General features: G+C 61.6%; 2 protein-coding genes across 3 annotated transcripts; both read right to left on the reverse strand.

Annotated features, from left to right (window-relative positions):
- Positions 1–6,887: 6,887 nt before the first annotated feature.
- On the reverse strand, positions 6,888–12,312 carry LOC104139200 (kallikrein-8). 2 transcript variants are annotated; one of them, XM_068923395.1, is made up of 7 exons: positions 10,938–12,312; positions 10,285–10,861; positions 9,696–9,754; positions 8,926–9,073; positions 8,190–8,443; positions 7,737–7,873; positions 6,888–7,230 (listed from the first exon to the last, which is right to left on the reverse strand). In XM_068923395.1, exons 3-7 carry the CDS (start codon positions 9,736–9,738, stop codon positions 7,078–7,080), a joined length of 735 nt encoding a protein of 244 aa, XP_068779496.1. In that variant the 5' UTR covers positions 9,739–9,754; positions 10,285–10,861; positions 10,938–12,312; the 3' UTR covers positions 6,888–7,077. The 2 variants fall into 2 exon arrangements, with proteins under 2 accessions (XP_068779496.1, XP_068779497.1); XM_068923396.1 differs by lacking the exons at positions 10,285–10,861; positions 10,938–12,312 and having other exon boundaries at positions 9,696–10,274.
- Positions 12,313–13,590: 1,278 nt separating this feature from the next.
- Positions 13,591–19,390, reverse strand: LOC138063658 (kallikrein-15-like). The gene is made up of 4 exons (XM_068923398.1): positions 19,240–19,390; positions 17,080–17,333; positions 15,792–15,922; positions 13,591–13,872 (listed from the first exon to the last, which is right to left on the reverse strand). The coding sequence occupies exons 2-4, from the start codon at positions 17,324–17,326 to the stop codon at positions 13,720–13,722; spliced, it is 531 nt and encodes a 176-aa protein (XP_068779499.1). The 5' UTR covers positions 17,327–17,333; positions 19,240–19,390; the 3' UTR covers positions 13,591–13,719.
- Positions 19,391–22,707: the final 3,317 nt, after the last annotated feature.

Genomic DNA, 22,707 nt, shown 5'->3' on the forward strand with positions numbered 1-22,707 from the left:
GCCATTTCTACAGGGGCCAAAGTGCTGGACGTGGGATGGGGATCTCCCACTCGTGTCCTTCTCCAAGGAAGGACCCCCATGACATTGTGCCGGAGCCTTGTCCGTAGGGATGCTCCGGAGGACAGCACCAAACCGGACGGCCCAAGGGACCTACACGCTGCCTTCACTCAGCAGCCAGGGTGGCAACAGCTCCCTGGATGAGTAACACTGAGGAAGTGGGCGAATGATGGGTGAGGCCACATCCTGTTGCCAACCCAGCTGAGCCCTGCAAGTCGGCTCCGGTGAGTCAAGGGGACATTAGGAAGATGGAGGGGAGGACCTATCCTGGGAACCAGTTCCCCCCTACCCAACCTCATTCCCCTTTTTTTCTGACAGCTGGAAAATGGTCCCGGACATGGAGGTGCTTCACCTCCCATTTCCTTGCTGTCCGCCACTCTCGCAGGTGCTGGCCGATCCACGTCTCTGCTCCAGGAGACGGCCACCGGTCTGGCTGGCCTTGGGGACCCAGATGTCCTGCTGGAGGCGCTCCATCCCAGGCAACCTGGTTCTGGGAGCATGCCGGGACATTTTCTCCCCTGAGATGGGGCTGGGAAAGCTGCATTTGAGCCTCTGGCACTTCCCATGACAGGGATTTCCCGGTGAACACGGGCTCCCAGGACTCCCAGAAAGGGAAACGGCCACTTTCTCCTCCCCAAAATTGGATTTTTGGGATTGAGGGGGTCTTCTCATACTTCCTCAGCGTTGGTGGGACCTGAGCCACAACATGGGTGCAGGAGCCCTGGGGGCAGCATGAAGGCACCTCACAGCCTCTGAAATGGCCCCTTTGGCAGGGTCAGGAGAGGAGACGTGGCAGCTCAAGGCAATTAACACCCCAACGAGCAATTAAGGGCAGAGAGGCCCAGGAGGGAGCCCTGACTAAAGGCAAGGCTAGGCGGGATGAATCACTTTCCGGAGATGCTGATCTTGCTCTCTGTTGGTGGCGGAGGGAGCCTCAGGCTGGGTTTGGTCCCAAACCAGGAGGCAAAGCTGGGGCTTCTGGAGGGCCCTGTGCCTTGTGGCACCTCTCCCAGCGGGTCTGTGGAGAGCTGGTCCACGGTGATCCTTGCCAAAGAGGTTGCAGCCACACGGAGCCCGTCTGTGGAGGCCTGGCCCATGGAGAGCTCATCCATCAGGACCCCATCTCATGGAGAGCTCACCCATGGAGATCTGGTCTGCAAAGATCGCATCCACTGAGATGCTGTCTATTAGGATCCCATTCCATGGAGGCCTGGTCCACAGAGATCTCATCCAGCAGGATCCCATCCATGGAGATCCCATCCACGAAGGGCTAGGACACAGCAATCCTGGGCCATGCAGGTCCCACCAATGGGGATGCCAGCCACGGTGATCCTGTTCTCAGGGAGCCTGGACCATGGGCTCTGGTCCACAGAGATCCCATCCACAGGGATCCTGGTAGATGTTGTCTGCAGAGCAAGGGGGGAAGGAGAAGGGCATCAGGGTGGAAAGGCAGGGAAGGGCTGCATCTGGGGACAAGGGAGCTTGAGAAGGGATACAGGGGGACAGAGGGGGCTCGCGAGGTGACATGGGGACTCATAAGGGGACCAGAGAACCTGTGTGGGGACAAGGGGCACGCAAGGGGAGAAGGGAGCTCACAGGGGGACGTGATGGGACAGAGGAGCTCGAAAGGGGACCTAGGAGCACATGAAGGGACACGAGGGAACATGGGAGCTCACAGGGGAACATGGGACACATGAGGGGACACGGGGGCACACAAGGGGATACGGGGGGGGGCATGGGCGCACACAAGGGAACATTGGGGCACACGGGGGGACATGAGAGGGCATGAAGGAGACATGGGACCATATGGGGACATGAGGGTGACACAGGAGAGGAAAGATGGTGGCACAGGGGGACAGGAGAGCTCATGAGGAAGATGGGAGCACCTGAGGGGACACAGGGGCACTTGGAGGGGACACAAGGAGATGTGGGGCAAAGAAGGGGACACAATGGGGACATGGGGACATACAGGGGAGCTCACAAAGGGACGTGGAGACACGGGAGCACATGGGGGGACACAGGGCCACATGAGGAGACATGGGGGACATGAGAGGACAGGGGTCACAAGGGGTCACGGAGGACATGGGGCACACGAGGAGACACGAGGGGACATGGGGCACTCAAGGGGACACAGGGGTGCATGAGGGACACGTGAGGGGACAGGGGAGCTCACGAGGGACCACAGGGGCATGTGAGGGGGACAAGAGTGGAGATGGCAGCTCACAAGGGGACATAGGGCACTCAAGGGGACATGGACATGCCAGGAGGCATGTGAGGGGACACAGGGGCACATGAGGGGCCATTGGGGCATGTGAGGGAACATGGGGGCACATGAAGGGACACGGCATGAGAAGGGACATGGGAGCACGCAAGAAGACATGGGGGCATGTGAGGGCACACGAGAGGACACAAGGGCATGCGAGGGGACATGCGAAGGGTCATGAGGGGACACGGGGCACATGAGGGGACATAGGGGCACATGAGGGGTCATGGGGGCATGTGAAGGGACACGGGGGCACATGAGGGCATGCGCCACGTCCCCCTTCCCCGCGAAGGCGCACAGCAGCTGGGAGCCGGGGGCCGGGGCTGGGCCTGACCAGTTCTCCCAGTTCCTCTGCTGGCTGGCTGGCTGTGTCAGGCTAATTAGTGCTAATTACCCCTCCAGGCCCCGGAGCAGGGCAAGCCCCAACCTGTCACCCACTGCCAGAGCTGCTTGGGGACCCCGTGACCCTCTGTGCCCACCCTTAGTGGTGGGGAGGGGATGTGGACCCTGTCTCCTGTCCCCTCCCTGTCCATGCTGGTGTGTCTGGGGGTGGCAACCATCCCCCCTCCCAGGTGATGCTGGAGGGGTGGCCCTGGGTGACAGCAATGTGGGTGGCTATGCCCTGGGTGACGGGGGGGGTGACAGCACCTGGGTGACACAGGGTGGCTGAGGGGGCATGGGTGACACAGGGATGGGAACGCCTGGGTGGCCCAGGAGCCATGGGTGGCACAGGAGTGGTGGCACCTGGGTGACACAGGGCGGCCCAGGAGTCATGGGTGACACAGGGATGGGAACACTTAGGTGACACTGGGTGAGCCATAGGTGACATAGGAGTTGCAGCACCCAGGTGACAGTGGGTGGCATAGGCCTGGCTGTGCCTGGGTGGCACTGGGTGTCCATGGGTGTCACGGGCCTGGCAGTGTCTCAGTGACCCTAGATGGCCCAGGTGACATAGGTGAGAAAGGAGTAACCATGCTGGGTGGCCCAGGGACATGGCTGGCACAGAAATGGCGGTGATTGGGTGACAGCAGTGACCCAGGGACACAGGGGTGGCAGTGCCCAGGTGACACCCCCCGCACTGTCCCTCGCCACCCCAGGTCCATGTGGCCGTCCTCTCACCCAGCAGAGGTCAGGGACCCCACGGATGTGCAGCCTCTGCCTGTCCCTCCCTCCATCCCTCCCTCCATCCGTCCATCTGGCCATCCACCCCTCCATTCATCTGTCCCTCCCTCCATCCACCCCCTTCCTCCCTCCATCCCTCTGCCAGTCCATCCCTCCTTCCATTCACCCGTCTATCCCTCCATCCATCCGTCTGTCCATCCCTCCATCTGTCCCTCCACCCATGTCCTTCCATCCACCCATCCATCTGTCCGTCCCTCCCTCCATCCCTCTGTCAGTCCATCCACCCTCCATCTATCCCTCCCTCTGTCCATCCCCCACCCCTTCCTCCATCCACCCTTCCATCCATCTGTTCCTCCACCCATCTGTCCCTCTGTCCATCCCTTCATCCAACACACTATCCACCCCTCCCTCCATTCTCCCATCCCTCGTCCCCACCCATTCATTCCTCCATCCCTCCATCCTTTGCTACATCCCTCTAGAGATTCCTCGACATCCCCTTAACTCTGCCCAGTCCCACAAATCACGTCAGGCGTAGGGCAGGGCCAGGACCCCCATGTGGGCACCTAGCACTGCTGATGTCATCGGCTTCACCAGCATGATGTCATGGGCCCAGGAAAGTGGGTCGTAGAGCGGGTAGAGGGGAACCGCTAGGCCTGGAGCTTCATCTGCTCCTCCAGCTCCACATGCCACCAGAAGCATTTCCCCAGCGCTGCCATCATGGGGCTGCGGAGCCCTCATCACTGGGAGGCCATGTCACTCCCTTTGTGGCCTCAGCCCACTCTGCCACTGGGCCCCTCCAGTGCTTGAGGTGCCCTGGAGGAGCAGAGTTAAGGGGCCTGGGGGGGAGTAGGCAGAGTTAAGAGGATGTTTGGGACTGGGCAGAGTTAAGGGGACTTTGTGGGACTGGGCAGAGTTAAGGGGATTTTATGGTCTGGGCAGAGTTAAGGGGATTGTCTGGGGCTGGGCAGAGTTAAGGGTGTCAGGGAAAGAGGCATGAGACAGCGCCCCCTTGCACGCCCCAGTGCATGTCCCATGCACCTCTCACACGCCTCTCGTGCCTCGTGCACATGCCTCTTGCACGCACCTGCACACTTACCTTCAGGCTCACACCAACCTGCCCTTTTGCACGCTGCCCTTCGTGCCCACGTGGACCTGGAGCCACCCGTGCGCGCATGTGTGCCCGCGCGCCGATGCGCCCTTGCGCGCCCTGGGCCGTGCTCCGTCAGCTCCGCTCCTGCGCCTCGGCTTTTAACGGGGCCCCGGCGTGGGCACCCTCCCTTTGATCCTCCCCCTTCGAGTGACTCATGGGTGGCTGGGCCATGCGAGCCCCGGGGCTGTCCCCGCCACCGCAGCGCGCCGGGTTTGATAAAGGCAGCGGGCAACAGTCGTCGTTCCCCGGTCGCCGGGGTGGCCACAGGGACACCTCCCTCACTGCTGGTGGCTCGGCTTGCCTTTGTGGCCTCCATGGATGTGCTGGCCAGACCTCCGTGGACACCTTGACCTGATCTCATGGGCTGTGTTGATCAGACTGCCGTGGTAGCGTTGCATTGACTCCAACGGACGCACTGACTAGCCCTCCATGGGCAGGGGGAGTAGACCTCAGAAGACGTATTGACCAGACCTCCATGGACATGTTGAGTAGACACCAGTGGCTGCTTTGACTATATCTTCATGGATATGCTGCACAGATCCCAGTAGACACTTTGACTAGACCTCCATGGAGACACTGACTAGACCACTGCAGACACATCGACTATATCTCCATGGACATGTTGAGTAGTCCTCTGTGGGTGACCTGACCATGCCTCCATGGACATGGTGAGTAGCTCTCTAGAAATGCATGGGCCATACCTCCACGGATCTGTTGAGGAGCCCTCCATGCATGCCCTGACCATACCTCCAGACATGTTGCATAGATCCCAATGGACACTTAGACTAGACTGCCATGCACACATGGAATAGACTACCGTAGACCTGTTGAGTAGACCTCCAGGGACATACTGACTCACAACCTCCGTGAGCCTGCATGAACACGTTGAATGGACCCCAACAGACACGTTGACCCAATCTCTGTGGATGATGGAGAAGTCAGAGTCACCTATGCTGAAGACCAGCATGGCAACCTACCATGACTGATAGCCACCAACAGGGGACCCCTCTGCACCAAACCTCTCCAGGCAGGAGCCACCATCGTGGGATGCTGTAAGGCAGCTGAAGACCACCCCAAAAAAGCCTGAGCGACAGCTGGAAATCTCTGGTGGCATCCACTGATCCCAGCAATGACGGGTGAGGACAACGGCTCCTCCACCTCCCTGGGGATTTGGACTCAGACCAAAGCCTCTATCCCCGCTGTGGCAGACACAGGATGAACGCATCAGGCTAATTATGGGTCCACGCCTTCTGGCACGCCAGGCTCTGGCCGCATCTGACTGCAGGGCAGCTTGGGGAAGAGGGAGGGGTGGCACCTTGTACAAGGCAGCCAGCGTTGCTCCCCACCCCTCTGAGCCACGGGGGACAACATGAGCCACGGTGGCATCTCTGGGTGTCTTCCCTCACTGGGGAAGGCATTGAGGCATTTTTCCAGCCCACCAAAAATCCCAATATATTTTGGCCCCACGGAGGCAAAGCTGGGTTGGCACTGATATCCGTCACCAAGATGGGGCCATGTTGCCCGCCATGGAGGGGGGGGAAAAAAGTCCCCTTTTTCCTGCAAAATAGAGGTCTCGGCTCCATGCAAATGGGTAAATTTGGCCCAGGGCAGTAACCGATCCACCGGCGGGCGATTACTTCCCGCTTCAGAGCCAGCTTGCCTTTGGCTCACACGCTCTGCCCGGCTGCGAACGTCTGCCCGTTGAGGAGGCAAAACCCGTTGGCTTACCCCAGGTCGGGAAATTTGGCCCCTTTTGCACCTACTGAGTCATGGGGAAATTTATCCCCTCCAGGGCTGGGAATTCCTCCTGGGTCACGCGCTGGGCCAGGGGAAGCTGGCCTTTGGTGGCCCCAAAGCGGCTTTGGCCCGGGGAGTCAGACCAGAATGGGATGGACCATAGGGAGGGTCAGGCTCCAGGACATTGTGAGGGCTCGTCACTCTTGGTGGGGGGACATCGAGCTGGATCAACCCCCTGCGGCCACTGTTTATGGTGAAAAGAAACCATAAACCATAAAAAAACCCCATAAAACCATACCAGTCAAACCGCTTTCCTTGGAAGAGCCAACTGGTCCACCCCTCAGCGATGGTCAACTGATCTACCCTTTAAAGGCGGCTAACAGGGTAGGTACCCTTCAGTGGTGGCCTACTGGTCTTCCACTCAATGGCACCCAACTGAGCTACCCTTCAATGGCAGCAAGCTGGATCCTCTCCCTCTTTTTGAACTCCGGGGCCATTTGGAGCACCTCAACCTGCCCGAGATGCCCTCGCACTCACCAAAGATACAGGCCACGGCCCCCACGGCAGAAAGCTTTATTCATTGGCATCTCAACGGGGCCCCCACGACCCACCATCATCCCCTCCTTCCCCGGATGCGTGCTGCGGCGCTCGGACCGGCCGGCTCCAGGGAGCTTCGCTGAGGAGGAGGAGGAGAAGGCACAGTGGGGACTTGGGCAGCACCAGCAGGGTTGCGGGTGGGCTGGGGAGGTCAGTTCCTTCTCATGGTGTCCTGGATCCAGCGGGTGTATTTGCAGATGTTGACGTAGACGCCAGGTTTCTGGGGGTCCCCGCAGATTCCCGGCCCCCAGGAGACGATGCCCTGGAGCTGCCCGTCGCACATGAGGGGGCCCCCGGAGTCGCCCTGTGGAGGTGAGAAGGGCGGCGCGTGGAGGTCCTAGTATTGTGCTCAACCCCTGTCTCAGCCCCATGGTCCCGTGTCGTCCCTCCCCCCCTGCCAGTGACAACCTCATCCCTAAGGCACAGGGGACCCTGTAGGGCTGGCAATCTTGGCCCCATGGAGGCATCTCAATGCTGCGATCCTGGAAGAGGACCTGGGCGGTGTTGAAGCATCTGGAGCCAGAGCAGAGGTGCTTTTTGGGACAAAACTCATGAAATTCCACAAAACCAGTGTGTGGGTAATGTGAGGGTGCAGCAAAGAACCATCCACCCCCACCCCACACTCTAAAGCCATTTCAGAACCCCTGGGGACATCACCAGCTGGCTTAATGAGGCCATGAAACCCCACCGGCTTTGCCATCCACCTCCCCAGCTGCCAGCTGCGCTGAGCTGCGCCCATCCTCAGCCCGGCACTCTCCCTCCCAGAAGCTTATCTGAATCTGGTGGCCCTGAATCGGCAGCGGGACCCACCTGGCAGGAGTCGGCCCGGCTGCTTTGCTCGCCAGCGCACACCATGTTGGCGGTGATGGAGCCGGGGTAGGTCCGCTGGCATTGCTCCTCCGCCACGACTGTCACCTTGGCACAGCGCAGGTCCTCAGGGAAGTTCACTGTGGGTGAAGGAGGCCAGGAGGTCACCCGGGGTGGGGAGACGGACCCAGGCGTCCGGGCTCATCCCTTCATTTTTGTCTCGCTGCCACCGAGCAGGAGACACTGCCCAGTGCCCTACCTGGGTGACCCGGATGCCTGGGTCCCTGGGGAAGGTGGTGGAGTTAGGGGTTGGAGATGAGAGAGTCTGAATATTGGGTCCCCTAAGCGAGCTGGACAGGGAAGGCCCAGATGCCTGGGTCCTTGGGGAGGGCAAGGACATCTTGGGGTTAAAGCAGGGATCCCGGTCGCCTGGGTGCCACGTGAACGGCCTCGTACCTTCAGGGCTGGTGGTGGACCCCCAGCCCGAGATCTGGCAGGTCTTGCCAGGCACGGGACAGCGGGTGGCCAAGGGCAGAGGCTTGACCCACTCGTTGATGTGGACGGGCGAGAGGAGCTTGATGAGCATGAGGTCGCTGTCCTTCGTGGCGGGGTTGTAGTGCGGGTGGCTGATGACCTTGGAGGAGAGCCGCCGCTGCTCCGAGTCATCCGGCTCTTTGGGCCCCCGGTCCCCCAGCCGCACGCTGATGAAGCTGGAGCCAGAGGCATCAGCATAGGGGTGGGAAGAAGGGAGGTCTGGCCTAGGGGTGGGACGTGGGGTGCCCCAGGGGCCCACACAAAGAGGGGACAGAGCCAGCGCTACAGGCCAGGAAGGTAGAAGAAGCAAAAGCAGAAAAGGGCAGAGTTAAGGTTACGTATAGACATAAGAAGGGCAGAATTAAGGTTACACATAGCCAGAAAAGGGGCAGAGTTAAGGTTATGCATACAGACGGGAGGAAAGGGCAGAGTTAAGGTTACACGCAGCCCGAAAAGGGGCAGATTTAAACCTGCTGCGAAACCGCCAACCCTTCCAGCCTCCTTGGCAGAAGGCCAAGGCCCCAGGCATGACCGGAGCCAATTCCTAGGTGGCTTTGGCCCTTTGACACCAACGCCGCCAGGCACCAGCACAAACAACCGCCTCATGCACCCATGCCCAGCCCCGCACCTAGGGCCACCCCACCCTGCGGCCTCCTACCCTGGGACGTGGCAGTGGGCGGCCGTCAGCACCCAGTTCCTGGCCACCAGCGTGCCCCCGCAGATGAATTTGTCCCCTTTGAAGAGGGCGGCCTGCCAGGGCAGGTCACAGGAGGTCCCCTCGAGCACCCACAGGACGTTCCTTGAGGCTGCGGGAACAAGGAGACGTGGGACAGGTCACACAGGTGGCCTGGAACCTTCTCTGGTGTCCCACACTCCAGGAACATGGACACAGGTGGCCTGGGACCCTCTCTGGGGGACACCTAGGGTGAACATGGGGCACCCAGAGCAGATGTGAGGTCCCTGGGGTGGATGTGGGGCCCCCAGGGTGGACATAGAGCACCCGGGTCAGAAGGTGCAGACAGGGAGTCCATGGAATAGATGTGGGACCCTGAGGTAGATGCTGGGCCCCTTGGGTGGACGTAGGAACCCGGGCAGATGTGGGCCACCCTGGGGTGGACGTGGGACCCCAAGGCAGATGTGGGTCACCCAAGGCAGACTTTAGGGAGCTAGGGTGGACGTGTGGCCTTGGAGCAGATGAGGACACCCAGAGAAGATGTGGGGCCCCTTGGGTGGACATGGGACTCTGGGGCAGATGAGGACACCCAGCGTAAACAAGGGGCTCCCAGAGCAGACATAGGGTCCCTGGGGTGGACGTAGGACTCTGGGGCAGATAGGGGACACCCAGGGTGGACCTGGGACCCTGGGGCAGATAGGGGACACCAAAGCTGTACATGGGGCACATCGTGGGGTCCCCAGGGCCTCTCCTACCTGCAGCTACCAGAGCCAGGAGCATCACCACCAGGATCTTCATGCCGGAGGGACAGAAACTGCAGGGAGAGGGCCAGGGGGTGACTTTGGGCTCAGGTGCTCCCCAGCAGGGTCAGGGTCTTGGCGGGGTCGGGGGGGGGGGGAGGACCCAGCCCATGGGCGACGTGGGACCCCGGAGTCACCACCTCCCTCCTAGCACAAACGAGGTGCTCGTGGAGGAGCGTGAGGAAGGGCTGAAGGAGAAAGGACGAGAGGAAGAACAGGAGGGAGAGGGGACAGGAGGGGGGGGGACGGGAAGGACAGAAAGGAGGGATGGACAGAAAGGAGGGAAGGGAGGACGGGAGAAGGGGAGGAAAGGGAAGGAGGAGGGAATGCAGGAAAGGAGGGAAGGACAAGAGAGGACAAGAAAGACCGGCAGGTGAGACGGAAGAAAGGAAGCCCAGGAAGGAATGCAGGAAGGAAAAGAGGAGGGAAGAGAGGAAGGAGGGAAGGAGGACAGGAGACTCCCCGACCCCCGCCCCGGGGACACTCTGGGGACCCCCCCCCCCACATCTCTCCCCACCCCGACCCCGGGGCCCCGCGTTCCTACCGGGGGGCCGGCGTGGGGCCGCGTGGCTGTGGCCCAAGGGGAGGGGAGGCTCCACCCGAGCTGATAAAGCACGGCGGCCGCGGGCGCGTCTTCCTCCTGCCACCGCCGGCCCCGGGGTTTTTATCTGGGGCCGGAGGAGGAAACGGCTTCCTCCGCCTTCGCCTCTAATCCGGCCGTGGCCCCAGCGCCTTCCACCCGGAACGTGGCTCCGTGGTGGCTGCGGGAACCGGGGTTGGTCGTGGATGGTCGAGAGGAGCTGGGACGCGGCTCTGATGGGGCTGGACCCCGACGCGTGGCTCCGTGGTGGACACGGGAACCAGGGTTGGACGAGGACGGTGGAGAGGGCACCAGGAGGCGTCTCCAAGGGGCCAGATCCTGAAACGTGGCTCCTCAGCAGGTGCAGAAACCAGGGCTGATCGAGAGGTTCTGGGATGTGGTTCTGATGGGGCTGGACCCCAAAACATGGCTCCGTGGTGGCTGCAGGAACCGGGGTTGGACAAAGACGGTCAAGAGGGCACCAGAATGTGTCTCCAATGGACCAGACCCCAAAATGTGGCTCCACAGTGGGTGCAGGAACCTGGGTCAATCGAGGACGGTCAAGAGGCGCTGGGACACATCTCCAGCAGGCCAAACCTGGAAATGTGGCTCCTCACCGGGTGCAGAAACTGGGGTTGAACGAGGACGGTTGAGTGGTGCTGGGACACATCTCCAGGAGGCCGGACCCTGAAACGTGGCTCCTCATCAGGTGCAGAAACCAACGTCGACCACGGATGGTCGTGAGGACACCAGCACGTTCCTCAGCTGGGGTCAACCCCAACAAGCGGCTCCTGCCAGACATACGCCCCTTGAGGACAGTCAAGAGGCACCACGCCACGTCTCCACCAGGCCGCAGGAGACCCCGAAACGCGGCTCATGGAGGAGAACGGACACGACGCAGCCCTGGGGACGGAGGCAGGGCCCAAGATGGGACGTGGTCCTCCAGGGGCAGGTGGGACGAGGGGTGACGCTGGGCTGAGTCCCACCTTCTCCATCAGAGGAGCAGCAAGACCCTTCCCGTCCGTCATCCAGCCGTTCATTCCTTCCTTCACTCGTTTTCTTCGTCTGCCCCTTCTTTCTCGGCCTTTCCTTCCATTCCTTCTTTCCTCCTTCTTCCCTTCTTCTGGGTTTTCTTTGCTCTTCTGTCCTTCCTTCCTCTCATCCTTTCTCTGCGTTTTCTCCCGGCCTTTTTCTAGGCTTTCTCGCATACGTTTTTGGTGTTTTCTCTTGGCCGCTCATCCTTTCTCTTGGCTTTTTTCCTCCGTTTTCTCTTGGCCGCTCATCCCCGCTCTTGGCTTTTTTCCTCCGTTTTCTCTCGGCCTCTCTCTTACCCTTTTTCCGTCCTTTCCCTCCTCTTTTCTCCTTCCGTCCGTCCTCGCGCTCCATCACGATCGCCTCCTTCCTCCCCAGCCCCACCGGGCGTCCCCGACCGCCCCCAGGCCGGAGGCGGATGGGGGCACCGAGCTGGGAGCCAGCGGGACATCCCGGATCCATCCTCCCCCCCCCCAAAAAAAAACCTTTTCCCAGAGGAAGAGGAAGAGACGAGCACCCGCATCTCACCCTCCCGTTCCCAGGGCTTCCCAGTGCCTCCCAGTCCAACCCCGGGGCCCAGCTGGGTCCAACAGCGCCGGCTCCGACCCCGTAGAGCCGCCCGGGCTCCGCGAAGCCTCGCGGGCAGGGAGCCGCCTCGGCCGTTCGGGTCCTTCCAGTTCTCTGGAAATCCCAGTTTAACCCGTGCCCCGTCACTGGGCTGGACTGGGCTGGGCCGGGCTGAGTCAGACCTCCTGGACCGTCTCGACTTGCCCTGGGCGCCTCGTTACCCAACCGGCTCTGGGCTCGTCAAGAGGCCCCTAATGAACTCCGGGTGCTAATTGAGCTGCGGGCAAGTCGTCAAAGGCCGTAATTACTCGGCTCTAATTAAGCCTGGGCTGTCCTGGCTTGCTCCGTGCTCCCACAGTGCCCTGGGGCTGGGAGGCTGCCGCAGGTTGGCCCTTGCCCCGCCTTGAGGGGAGGGTGGGAAACGGGGGGGGGGGCCTCTGGGTTTGGGGGAGGGCCCAAACTGGTCCCAGTTGCCAGCTGCAGCGGGCCCAGTTGGAGGGGAGTGGGCGCATCCCCTTAACTCCGCCCCTCCGCAGCATGGATATACCCTTAACTCTGCCCCTTGCACGTATATACCCTTAACTCTGCCCCCCTACATGCGCATATCCTTAACTCTGCCCCTGCTTTGCATATCCTTAACTGTGCCCCCCAACTATGTCCATTTCCTTAACTCTGCCCGACACGTGCATATCCTTAACTCCGCCCCCTACATGTGCATATCCTTAACTCTGCCCCACACATGCATACCCTTAACTCCAACCCCACTTTGTATATCCTTAACTCCGCCCCTGTTCTGCATATCCTTGACTTGCCCTCTAAATATGGCCATACCCTTAACTCTGCCCCCTCATGTGTGCACATCCTCAGCTCTGCCCCACACTTGTGCATACCCTTAACTCTGCCCCCCAAAAATGCATGCCCTTAACTCTGCCCCATGCACATACATACCCTTAACTCTGCCCCTCATGTGCGCATATCCTTAACTCTGCCCCTCTTGTGTGCATATCCTTCACTCTGCCCCCCATGTGTGCACATGCTCAGCTCTGCCCCACACTTCTGCATACCCTTAACTCTGCCCCCCAAAATGCATGCCCTTCACTCTGCCCCTCACGTGGGCATATCCTCAGCTCTGCCCCCCATGTGTGCACATCCTCAGCTCTGCCCCGCACTTGTGCATACCCTTAACTCTGCCCCCCAAAATGCATGCCCTTCACTCTGCCCCCCATGTGTGCACATCCTCAGCTCTGCCCCACACTTCTGCATACCCTTAACTCTGCCCCCCAAAATGCATGCCCTTCACTCTGCCTCTCACGTGGGCATATCCTCAGCTCTGCCCCCCATGTGTGCACATCCTCAGCTCTGCCCCACACTTGTGCATACCCTTAACTCTGCCCCCCAAAATGCATGCCCTTCACTCTGCCCCTCACCTGGGCATATCCTTCACTCTGCCCCCCAGGAGCATACCCTGAATTCTGCCCCGCACGTACGCATACCCTTAGCTCTGCCCCCCACATAGGCACATCCTTAACTCTGCCCTTGCTTTGCATCCCCTTAACCCTACCCCCCAAACACACATCCCCTTAACTCTGCCCCCAGCGCCACCTATGCCCCCCACCCCCGACCTTGACGCCCCCACCCTGGGGCTGCAGAAAGAGGCGGGCGCCGGGGGTCGTGCATCCACCGCAACCTCCCCCCGGAGGTTTTTTTTTATTGGGTGTGGGGAGGGCGAGACGGGGTGTGTTGGGGCGGGGGGGGGGGGGACGGAGACGCTGCGGCCAAGCGGCTCAGCCCGCCGGCGCCTCAGTTTCTCCGCATGGTCTCGCGGATCCAGCGGCCGTAGCGGCACACGTTGACGTAGACGCCGGGGCGCCGGGGGTCGCCGCAGATTTCGGGGCCCCACGACACGATGCCCTGGAGGCGGCCGCCGCACACCAGCGGGCCCCCCGAGTCCCCCTGCGGGGACGGCCAGGGGGGTGGGGACGGGGACCCCCCCATGGGGACCACCCCCCCCCCCCAAAAAAAAATCCGTCCCTAGGGACCCAGGCGTCCGGGGACAGTACAGCCCTCTGGGCTGTACTGGGGGGGTACTGGGACCAGTTTGAGTCCCTCCCAGTATGGGAGGGGGCACTGAGACTCCCCCCCAGTATCACCCCACCCCGTGCCACCACAATTCCCAGTATCCCCAGTGCCCTTCCAGTGCCTCCCAGTGAGCATCACAGCCCCAGTCCCTCCAGTGCCCCCAGCTCCCCCAGTGTCCCCAGTTCCCCCCTCCCCACTCCTCCATGTCCCCCCAGTGCCTCCCAGTGCCCCTCACATCCTCAGGCCCCTCAGTCCCCCCAGTGCCCCTAGTCCCTCCCAGTCCCCCCAACTTCCACCCAGTGCCCCCAGTCCCCCCATTTCCCTCCTAGTCCTCTCCAGTCCCTCCCAGTGCCCCCAGTCCCATTTCCCTCCAGCTCCCCCAGTTTCCCCCAGTCCCTCCCAGTCCCCCCACTCCCCCCCAGTGCCCCCACTTCCCTCCAGCTCCCCCAGTCCCCCAGCCCCTCCCAATCCCACTTCCCCCCAGCTCCCCCAGTCCCCTCCATTCTGCCCCAGTCCCTCCCAGTGCTCCCACTTCCCCCAGTGCCCCCAGTCCCATTTCCCTCCAGCTCCCCCAGTTTCCCCCAGTCCCCCAGCCCCTCCTAATCCCATTTCCCTCCAGCTCCCCCAGTTTCCCCCAGTCCCCCAGCCCCTCCTAATCCCATTTCCCTCCAGCTCCCCCAGTTTCCCCCAGTCCCTCCCAGTGCTCCCACTTCCCCCAGTGCCCCCAGTCCCATTTCCCTCCAGCTCCCCCAGTTTCCCCCAGTCCCCCAGCCCCTCCCAATCCCACTTCCCCCCAGCTCCCCCAGTCCCCTCCATTCTGCCCCAGTCCCTCCCAGTGCTCCCACTTCCCCCAGTGCCCCCAGTCCCATTTCCCTCCAGCTCCCCCAGTTTCCCCCAGTCCCCCAGCCCCTCCTAATCCCATTTCCCTCCAGCTCCCCCAGTTTCTCCCAGTCCCCCAGCCCCTCCTAATCCCATTTCCCTCCAGCTCCCCCAGTTTCCCCCAGTCCCTCCCAGTGCTCCCACTTCCCCCAGTGCCCCCAGTCCCATTTCCCTCCAGCTCCCCCAGTTTCCCCCAGTCCCCCTAGCCCCTCCCAATCCCACTTCCCCCCAGCTCCCCCAGTCCCCTCCATTCTGCCCCAGTCCCTCCCAGTGCTCCCACTTCCCCCAGTGCCCCCAGTCCCATTTCCCTCCAGCTCCCCCAGTTTCCCCCAGTCCCCCAGCCCCTCCTAATCCCATTTCCCTCCAGCTCCCCCAGTTTCCCCCAGTCCCCCAGCCCCTCCTAATCCCATTTCCCTCCAGCTCCCCCAGTTTCCCCCAGTCCCTCCCAGTGCTCCCACTTCCCCCAGTGCCCCCAGTCCCATTTCCCTCCAGCTCCCCCAGTTTCCCCCAGTCCCCCTAGCCCCTCCCAATCCCACTTCCCCCCAGCTCCCCCAGTCCCCTCCATTCTGCCCCAGTCCCTCCCAGTGCTCCCACTTCCCCCAGTGCCCCCAGTCCCATTTCCCTCCAGCTCCCCCAGTTTCCCCCAGTCCCCCAGCCCCTCCTAATCCCATTTCCCTCCAGCTCCCCCAGTTTCCCCCAGTCCCCCAGCCCCTCCTAATCCCATTTCCCTCCAGCTCCCCCAGTTTCCCCCAGTCCCTCCCAGTGCTCCCACTTCCCCCAGTGCCCCCAGTCTCATTTCCCTCCAGCTCCCCCAGTTTCCCCCAGTCCCCCTAGCCCCTCCCAATCCCACTTCCCCCCAGCTCCCCCAGTCCCCTCCATTCTGCCCCAGTCCCCTCCCAGTGCCCCCCCCCCACCTGGCAGGCGTCGGCGGGGGGGGTCCCGGCGCCCGCGGCGCACACCATGCCGGGGGTGGCGAGCTGCGGGTAGGCGCCCCGGCACTCCAGCACCGTCACGTTGGCGCAGTGCAGCACCCGCGGGAAGGCGCCTGCGGGGGACACCGCATCCCCCCCCCCCAAAAAAATAAAAAAGCGCCCCGAATCACCCCAAAAGGCTCCCTCAAATCGCTCCCCCAACCCCTCCGCCACCCCAAAAAGGGCCCAGGCGTCCGGGGCGCTGGTGGCCTGGTTCCCTCCTGCTGCCACCCTCTTCCCCCACCACCCTGGGGAGCCCTTGATGCCTCCTGCTGCGTTTTGGGTTCAAAAAGCCCACTTTTGGGTCAACCCGTTGAGGCGTCACCCCAGGAGCCCCATCACCGTGGCCTCCTGCTGCATTTTGGGCTCAAAAAGCCTACTTTTGGGTCAACCCGTTGAGGCGTCACCCCAGGAGCCCCATCACCGTGGCCTCCTGCTGTGTTTTGGGCTCAAAAAGCCTACTTTTGGGTCAACCCGTTGAGGTGCCACCCCCGGAGCCCCATCACTGTGGCCTCCTGCTGCGTTTTGGGCTCAAAAAGCCCACTTTTGGCTTAGCCTGCTGGTTGCGCTGCCCCTGGGATCCTGATCACTGAGGCCTCCTATTGAATTTTGGGTTCAGAAGGCCTACTTTTGGGTCAACCCACCAACATGCTGCTCCTGGGAGCCCCAGTGATTCTGGTAGCGTTTTTTGGTGCAAAAAGCCCACTTTTGGGTCAACCCATTGAGGTGCCACCCCAGGAGCCCCATCACTGTGGCCTCCTGCTGCGTTTTGGGCTCAAAAAGCCTACTTTTGGGTCAATCCACTGATGTGCCGGCCCAGGAGCCCCATCACCATGGCCTCCTGCTGCATTTTGGGCTCAAAAAAACCTACTTTTGGGTCAACCCACTGACGTGCCACCCCCGGAGCCCCATCACTGTGGCGTCCTGCTGCGTTTTGGGCTCAAAAAGCCCACTTTTGGCTTAGCCTGCTGGTTGCGCTGCCCCTGGGATCCTGATCACTGAGGCCTCCTGCTGCATTTTGGGTTCAAAAAGCCTGCTTTTGGGTCAACCCACTGACGTGCCACCCTGGGAGCCCCATCGCCGTAGCCTCCCACTGCACTTTGGGTTCAAAAAGCCTGCTTTGGGGTCAACCCGCTGGCGCGCCGTCCCCCAAGAGCCCCATCCCTGCAGCCTCCCGCTACTTTTTGGGCTGAAACCCACCCGCTTCGGACCTTCCCCGCCGCCTACGTACGTTGGGGGCTCCTGGTGGTGCCCCAGCCCGAGACGAGGCAGGGGGTCCCCGGCGCGGGGCAGCTGGTGCTGAGCCCCAGGGGCTGGACGCTGGGGCCCGGCACCGCCGCCCGCCGTAGCTTCACCAGCATGAGGTCGTGCTCCTTGGTGAGCCGGTTGTAGCCCGGGTGCCGGATGAGCCGCCCGGCTAGCCGCAGCTGCTCCGACCCCTCCAGGCACCCCAGGTCATGCTCGCCCAGGCGCACCATCAGCGGCCTGCGCCCGCAGGGGCGGAGCGAAGGGTAAAAGGGGCAGAGTTAAGGGGAAAGGGGGCAGAAACAAAGCTGAAAGGGGCAGAGTTAAGGGCACAAGGGGGCAGAAACAAAGCTGAAAGGGGCAGAAAGCTAAAGGGGGCAGAGTTAAGGGCAAAAGGGGCAGAAAGCTAAAGGGGGCAGAAACAGCTAAAAGGGGCAGAGTTAAGGGGAAAGGGGGCAGAAACAAAGCTGAAAGGGGCAGAGTTAAGGGGAAAGGGGGCAGAAACAAAGCTGAAAGGGGCAGAGTTAAGGGCACAAGGGGGCAGAAACAAAGCTGAAAGGGGCAGAGTTAAGGGCACAAGGGGGCAGAAACAAAGCTGAAAAGGGGCAGAGTTAAGGGCACAAGGGGGCAGAAAGCTAAAGGGGGCAGAGTTAAGGGCACAAGGGGCAGAAAGCTAAAGGGGGCAGAAACAGCTAAAAGGGGCAAAGTTAAGGGCACAAGGGGGCAGAAACAGCTAAAAGGGGCAGAGTTAAGGGGAAAGGGGGCAGAAACAAAGCTGAAAGGGGCAGAGTTAAGGGCACAAGGGGGCAGAAACAAAGCTGAAAGGGGCAGAGTTAAGGGGAAAGGGGGGCAGAAACAGCTGAAAGGGGCAGAGTTAAGGGGAAAGGGGGGCAGAAAGCTAAAAGGGGCAGAAACAGCTAAAAGGGGCAAAGTTAAGGGCACAAGGGGGCAGAAACAGCTAAAAGGGGCAGAGTTAAGGGGAAAGGGGGCAGAAACAAAGCTGAAAGGGGCAGAGTTAAGGGCACAAGGGGGCAGAAACAAAGCTGAAAGGGGCAGAGTTAAGGGGAAAGGGGGGCAGAAACAGCTGAAAGGGGCAGAGTTAAGGGGAAAGGGGGGCAGAAAGCTAAAAGGGGCAGAAACAGCTAAAAGGGGCAGAGTTAAGGGGAAAGGGGGCAGAAACAGCTGAAAGGGGCAGAGTTAAGGGGAAAGGGGGCAGAAACAAAGCTGAAAGGGGCAGAGTTAAGGGCACAAGGGGGCAGAAACAAAGCTGAAAGGGGCAGAGTTAAGGGGAAAGGGGGGCAGAAACAGCTGAAAGGGGCAGAGTTAAGGGGAAAGGGGGGCAGAAAGCTAAAAGGGGCAGAAACAGCTAAAAGGGGCAGAGTTAAGGGGAAAGGGGGCAGAAACAGCTGAAAGGGGCAGAGTTAAGGGGAAAGGGGGCAGAAACAAAGCTGAAAGGGGCAGAGTTAAGGGCACAAGGGGGCAGAAACAAAGCTGAAAGGGGCAGGGTTAAGGATAAAAGGGGCAGAAAGCTAAAAGGGGCAGAAACAGCTAAAAGGGGCAGAGTTAAGGGGAAAGGGGGGCAGAAACAAAGCTGAAAGGGGCAGAGTTAAGGGGAAAGGGGGCAGAAACAAAGCTGAAAGGGGCAGGGTTAAGGATAAAAGGGACAGAGTTAAGGAGATGGGGAGGAAACACCGCCGTGGCGGGGCTGGGCTGGGAGTGAGCAGAGACCTGCACAGGGCGGCCAGGGCCAGGGGGGCAAGGGGAATAGTTTGAGGAGGGGTTAAGGGTAAAAGGGGCTCGAACAAGGCCAAAAGGGGCAGAGTTAAGGGTAAAAGGGGCATAAGCAAGGCTAAAAGGGGCAGCGCTACGGTTAAAAGGGCAGACACAAAGCTAAAAGGGGCAGAGTTAAGGCTAAAAGGGGCAGCTAAGGTTAACAAGGGGCACAAACAAGGCCAAAAGGGGCAGAGTTAAGGTTAAAAGCGCAGCACCACGGTGAAAGGGGCAGAGTTAAGGTGAAAGGGGGGCAGAGTTAAGGTGAAAGGGGGGCAGAACGCAGGCTCCAAGGATCAGGGCGAAGAGCGACGCGCGTCCCTAGGCGGCCAGGGAAGGGAGGACACGCCACGGACACGCGTGTGGCCCCGCTCACCCCGGGGCGTAGCAGTGGGCGGCGCTGAGCACCCACTGGGGGTGGACGAGGGTGCCGCCGCAGCGGAGCCGGAGGTCCTTGAAGAGGGCGACCTGCCACGGCTGGGAGTGGGGGGCGCAGGGCCGGCCCCCCAGCACACGCGTGTCGTCAGGGCCCGCTGCCGGGAGAGGAGGCGCCCTCAGAGTCGCGGGGCGTCACACGCGTGTGCGGGGCGGGGGGGGGGGGGGCCGTCACACGCGTGTCCTTACCTGCCGCGGCGAGCGCCAGCGCCGCCAGGAGCAGCGGGGCCGGCCCGAGGGGCGACGCGGCGGCCGCGGGGCTGCGGGAGACACGCGCCGGGGGGGGGGGGGGTGTGGGGGCCAGGACGGACCCCCCCCCCTCCCAAATTCGCCCCCTCCGGGGGGCAGAGACCCCAGATTTGCCCCCCTCGGGGGCCAAAAGGAGCCCCCCGAATTTGCCCTGGCGACTAAAAAGAGGCCACGAATTTGCCTCCCCCCACCCAAGGGGCAAAAGGATCCCCCCCCCCCCAAATTTGACCCAGGGGAAAAAGGAGCCCCCAAATTTGCCCCCCAGGGACAAAAGACCCCCCCGAATTTGCCCTTTAGGGACTCAAAGAGGCCCCAATTTTGCCCCCGGGGGTAAAAGGAGCCCCCCACGGACAAAAGACCCCCCCAATTTGCCCCCCAAGGACAAAAGACCCCCCCGAATTTGCCCTTTAGGGACTCAAAGAGGCCCCAATTTTGCCCCCAGGGGGTAAAAGGACCCCCTCGAATTTGCCCCCAGGGGAAAATAGAGCCCTCAAATTTGCCCCCCGGGGAAAAGGACCCCCCAAATTTGACCCCCGGGGACAAAATACCCCCCAAATTTGACCCTAGGGGGCAAAAGGACCCCCTCGAATTTGCCCCAGGGGAAAGTAGAGGCCCCGATTTTGCCCCCCAGGGGGTAAAAGGAGCCCCCGACGGACAAAAGACCCCCCCCAATTTGCTCCCCAGGGACAAAAGACCCCCCCCAAATTTGCCCTCAGGGACTCAAAGAGGCTCCAAATTTGCCCCTAGGGGGTAAAAGGACCCCCTCGAATTTGCCTTTGGGGAAAACAGAGCCCCCCCAAATTTGCCCCCTGGGGAAAAGGACCCCCCAAATTCACCGCCCCGGGGCAAAAAGGACCCCCCAAAATTGCCTCTGGGGAAAACAGAGCCCCCAAATTTGCTCCCCAGGGACAAAAGACCCCCCAAATTTGCCCTCAGGGACTCAAAGAGGCCCCAAATTTGCCCCTAGGGGGTAAAAGAAGCCCCCCAGGGACAAAAGATCCCCCAAATTTGCCCTCAGGGACTCAAAGAGGCCCCACATTTGCCCCTAGGGGGTAAAAGAAGCCCCCCAAGGACAAAAGACCCTCCCAAATTTGCCCTCAGGGACTCAAAGAGGCCCCAAATTTGCCCCTGGGGGTAATAGGACCCCCCCCAAATTTGCCCCTGGGGAAAACAGAGCCCCCCAAATTCACCCCCCCCCAGGGGCCAAAGGATCCCCCCCCTCCAAATTTGCCCTCACCTGCCAGGCGCTCGAGGTCTTCCCATGGGGGTGTCCCGAAATCTCCGCAGGGGCCCAGGTGTCCGGGGCCAGCGGCTCGCCCCGGCTTTTTATCCCCGGGGTCCAGCCGTGGGGCTTCTCCGGCGGCTAATAGTGGGGTTGTGCTCGCTCCTCCTCCTCCTCCTCTTCCTCCTCCTCCTCCGGGGAGGAAGGGGGGGAACCCGGCGCGGGGCGCGACGGAAGGATTCGTCCCGGCGTGGTGGCCGGGGGGTGTGTGGGGGGTGTTAATTAGGCAATCGGGGCTAATTAGGGTGATAAGGGCAGGGCGCTGCGGCGGCTGACGTGGACGGCCCGGACGCCTGGGTCCCTGTCCCACGGTGTGTGTGTGTGTGTGTGTGGGGGGGGGGGGGGGTTCACTCCCCCTGGCCCCAGACATGGGTTTTTTTTGGGGGGGGTGTCGCTGAATATCACGGATTTTGCCCCAAACTCAGCCCCGTGTGTGAATTTGGGCTCCCAGATGGGGTATTTAGGGCTCCTGAGGGGCTATAGAGGGTCTCTGGGGGGTATTTAGGGGAACTGGGGGGTACTTGGGGGTCCTGGGAGGCTAAGAGGGTCTGGGGGAGGTATTTACGGGAACTGGGGAAGTATGTGGGGGCCCTGGGGGGGCTATAGAGGGTCTTGGGGGGTATTTAGGGGCCCTGGGTGGGATTTGAAGGTCCTGGGGGGCTATAGGGTCTCTCTGGGAAGGAATTTAGGGACCCTGGGGGGTATTTGGGGGCCCTGGGGAGGCTACAGAGGGTCTCAGGGGGGTATTTAGGGGTCCTGGAGGGTATTTGGGAGCCCATCGCGAGCCCTTATGAGCCCAGGGGCTATAGAGGGTCTTGGGGGGCTATAGAGGGTCTTGGGGGTATTTAGGAGTCTGGGGGGTAGTTAAAGGCCCTGGGGGGTTATAGAGGGTCTCGGGCGAGTATATAGGGGTCTGGGGGTATGTGGGGGTCCTGGGGAGCTACAGAGGGTCTCAGAGCGGTATCTAGGGGTCCTGGGGGGTATTTGAGCACCCTGGGGGGCTATAGAGGGTCTCTGGGGGGTTATTTAGGGGTCCTGGGGGGGGTATTTGGTGGGGGCTATAAGGGTTTTCGGGGAGGGGGGGGGGTGGCAAACGCATAAGCATCAACTGGGCATCAACTGGGCCCAACCTGCCGGCGGTCCCAGTCCAAACTGGGCTGGATTTAGGTGGGGGGAACCCCCCTCCCCCCATTGCCGAGAAGGGGCCCAGGCATCCGGGGGTGCAATGGGGCAACTGAGGCCGGGAGTTGGCGCCTGCCGGGGCGGGGGGTGACTCAGCGGGGCCCGGCCGGGAACGGCTAAGCCAGGGAGGGACCCGCAGGACGCCTGGGTCCCTTCCCCACCTCGGGGGGAGGGTGCGGGCGGGAGCCTCGGGCGCTCGGGTTCAAGCAAAGGGCGCCCGGACGCCTGGGTCCCCGGGGTGGGGGGGGAATGGGGGGGTGGGATGCCGGATGCTGCACAACCCTGGGGGGAGATTTAAAGGTCCCAGAGGGTATTTGGGGGCCATAGAGGGTCTCTGGGGGGGGGAATTAGGGGTCCTGGGGGGTATTTGGGGGCTATATAGGGTCTCTGGGGGGTATTTAGGGGTCCTGAGGGTATTTGGGGGCTATATAGGATCTCTGGGGGGGTATTTAGGGGTCTCTGGGGGGTATTTAGAGGTCCTGGAGAGCATTTAGGGACCATAGAGGGTCTCTGGAGGGGTATTTAGGGGTCCTGGGGAGTATTTAGGGGCCAGAGAGGGTCTCTGGGGAGTATTTAGGGGTCCTGGGGGTATTTGGGGGCTATATAGGGTCTCTGGAGGGTATTTAAGGGTCCTGGGGGGTATTTAGGTCCATAGAGGGTCTCGGGGGGTATTTAAGGGTCCTGGGGGTATTTGGG

This window comes from Struthio camelus, chromosome 33, assembly GCF_040807025.1.
Source record: "Struthio camelus isolate bStrCam1 chromosome 33, bStrCam1.hap1, whole genome shotgun sequence".
Classification (NCBI taxonomy): domain Eukaryota; kingdom Metazoa; phylum Chordata; class Aves; order Struthioniformes; family Struthionidae; genus Struthio; species Struthio camelus.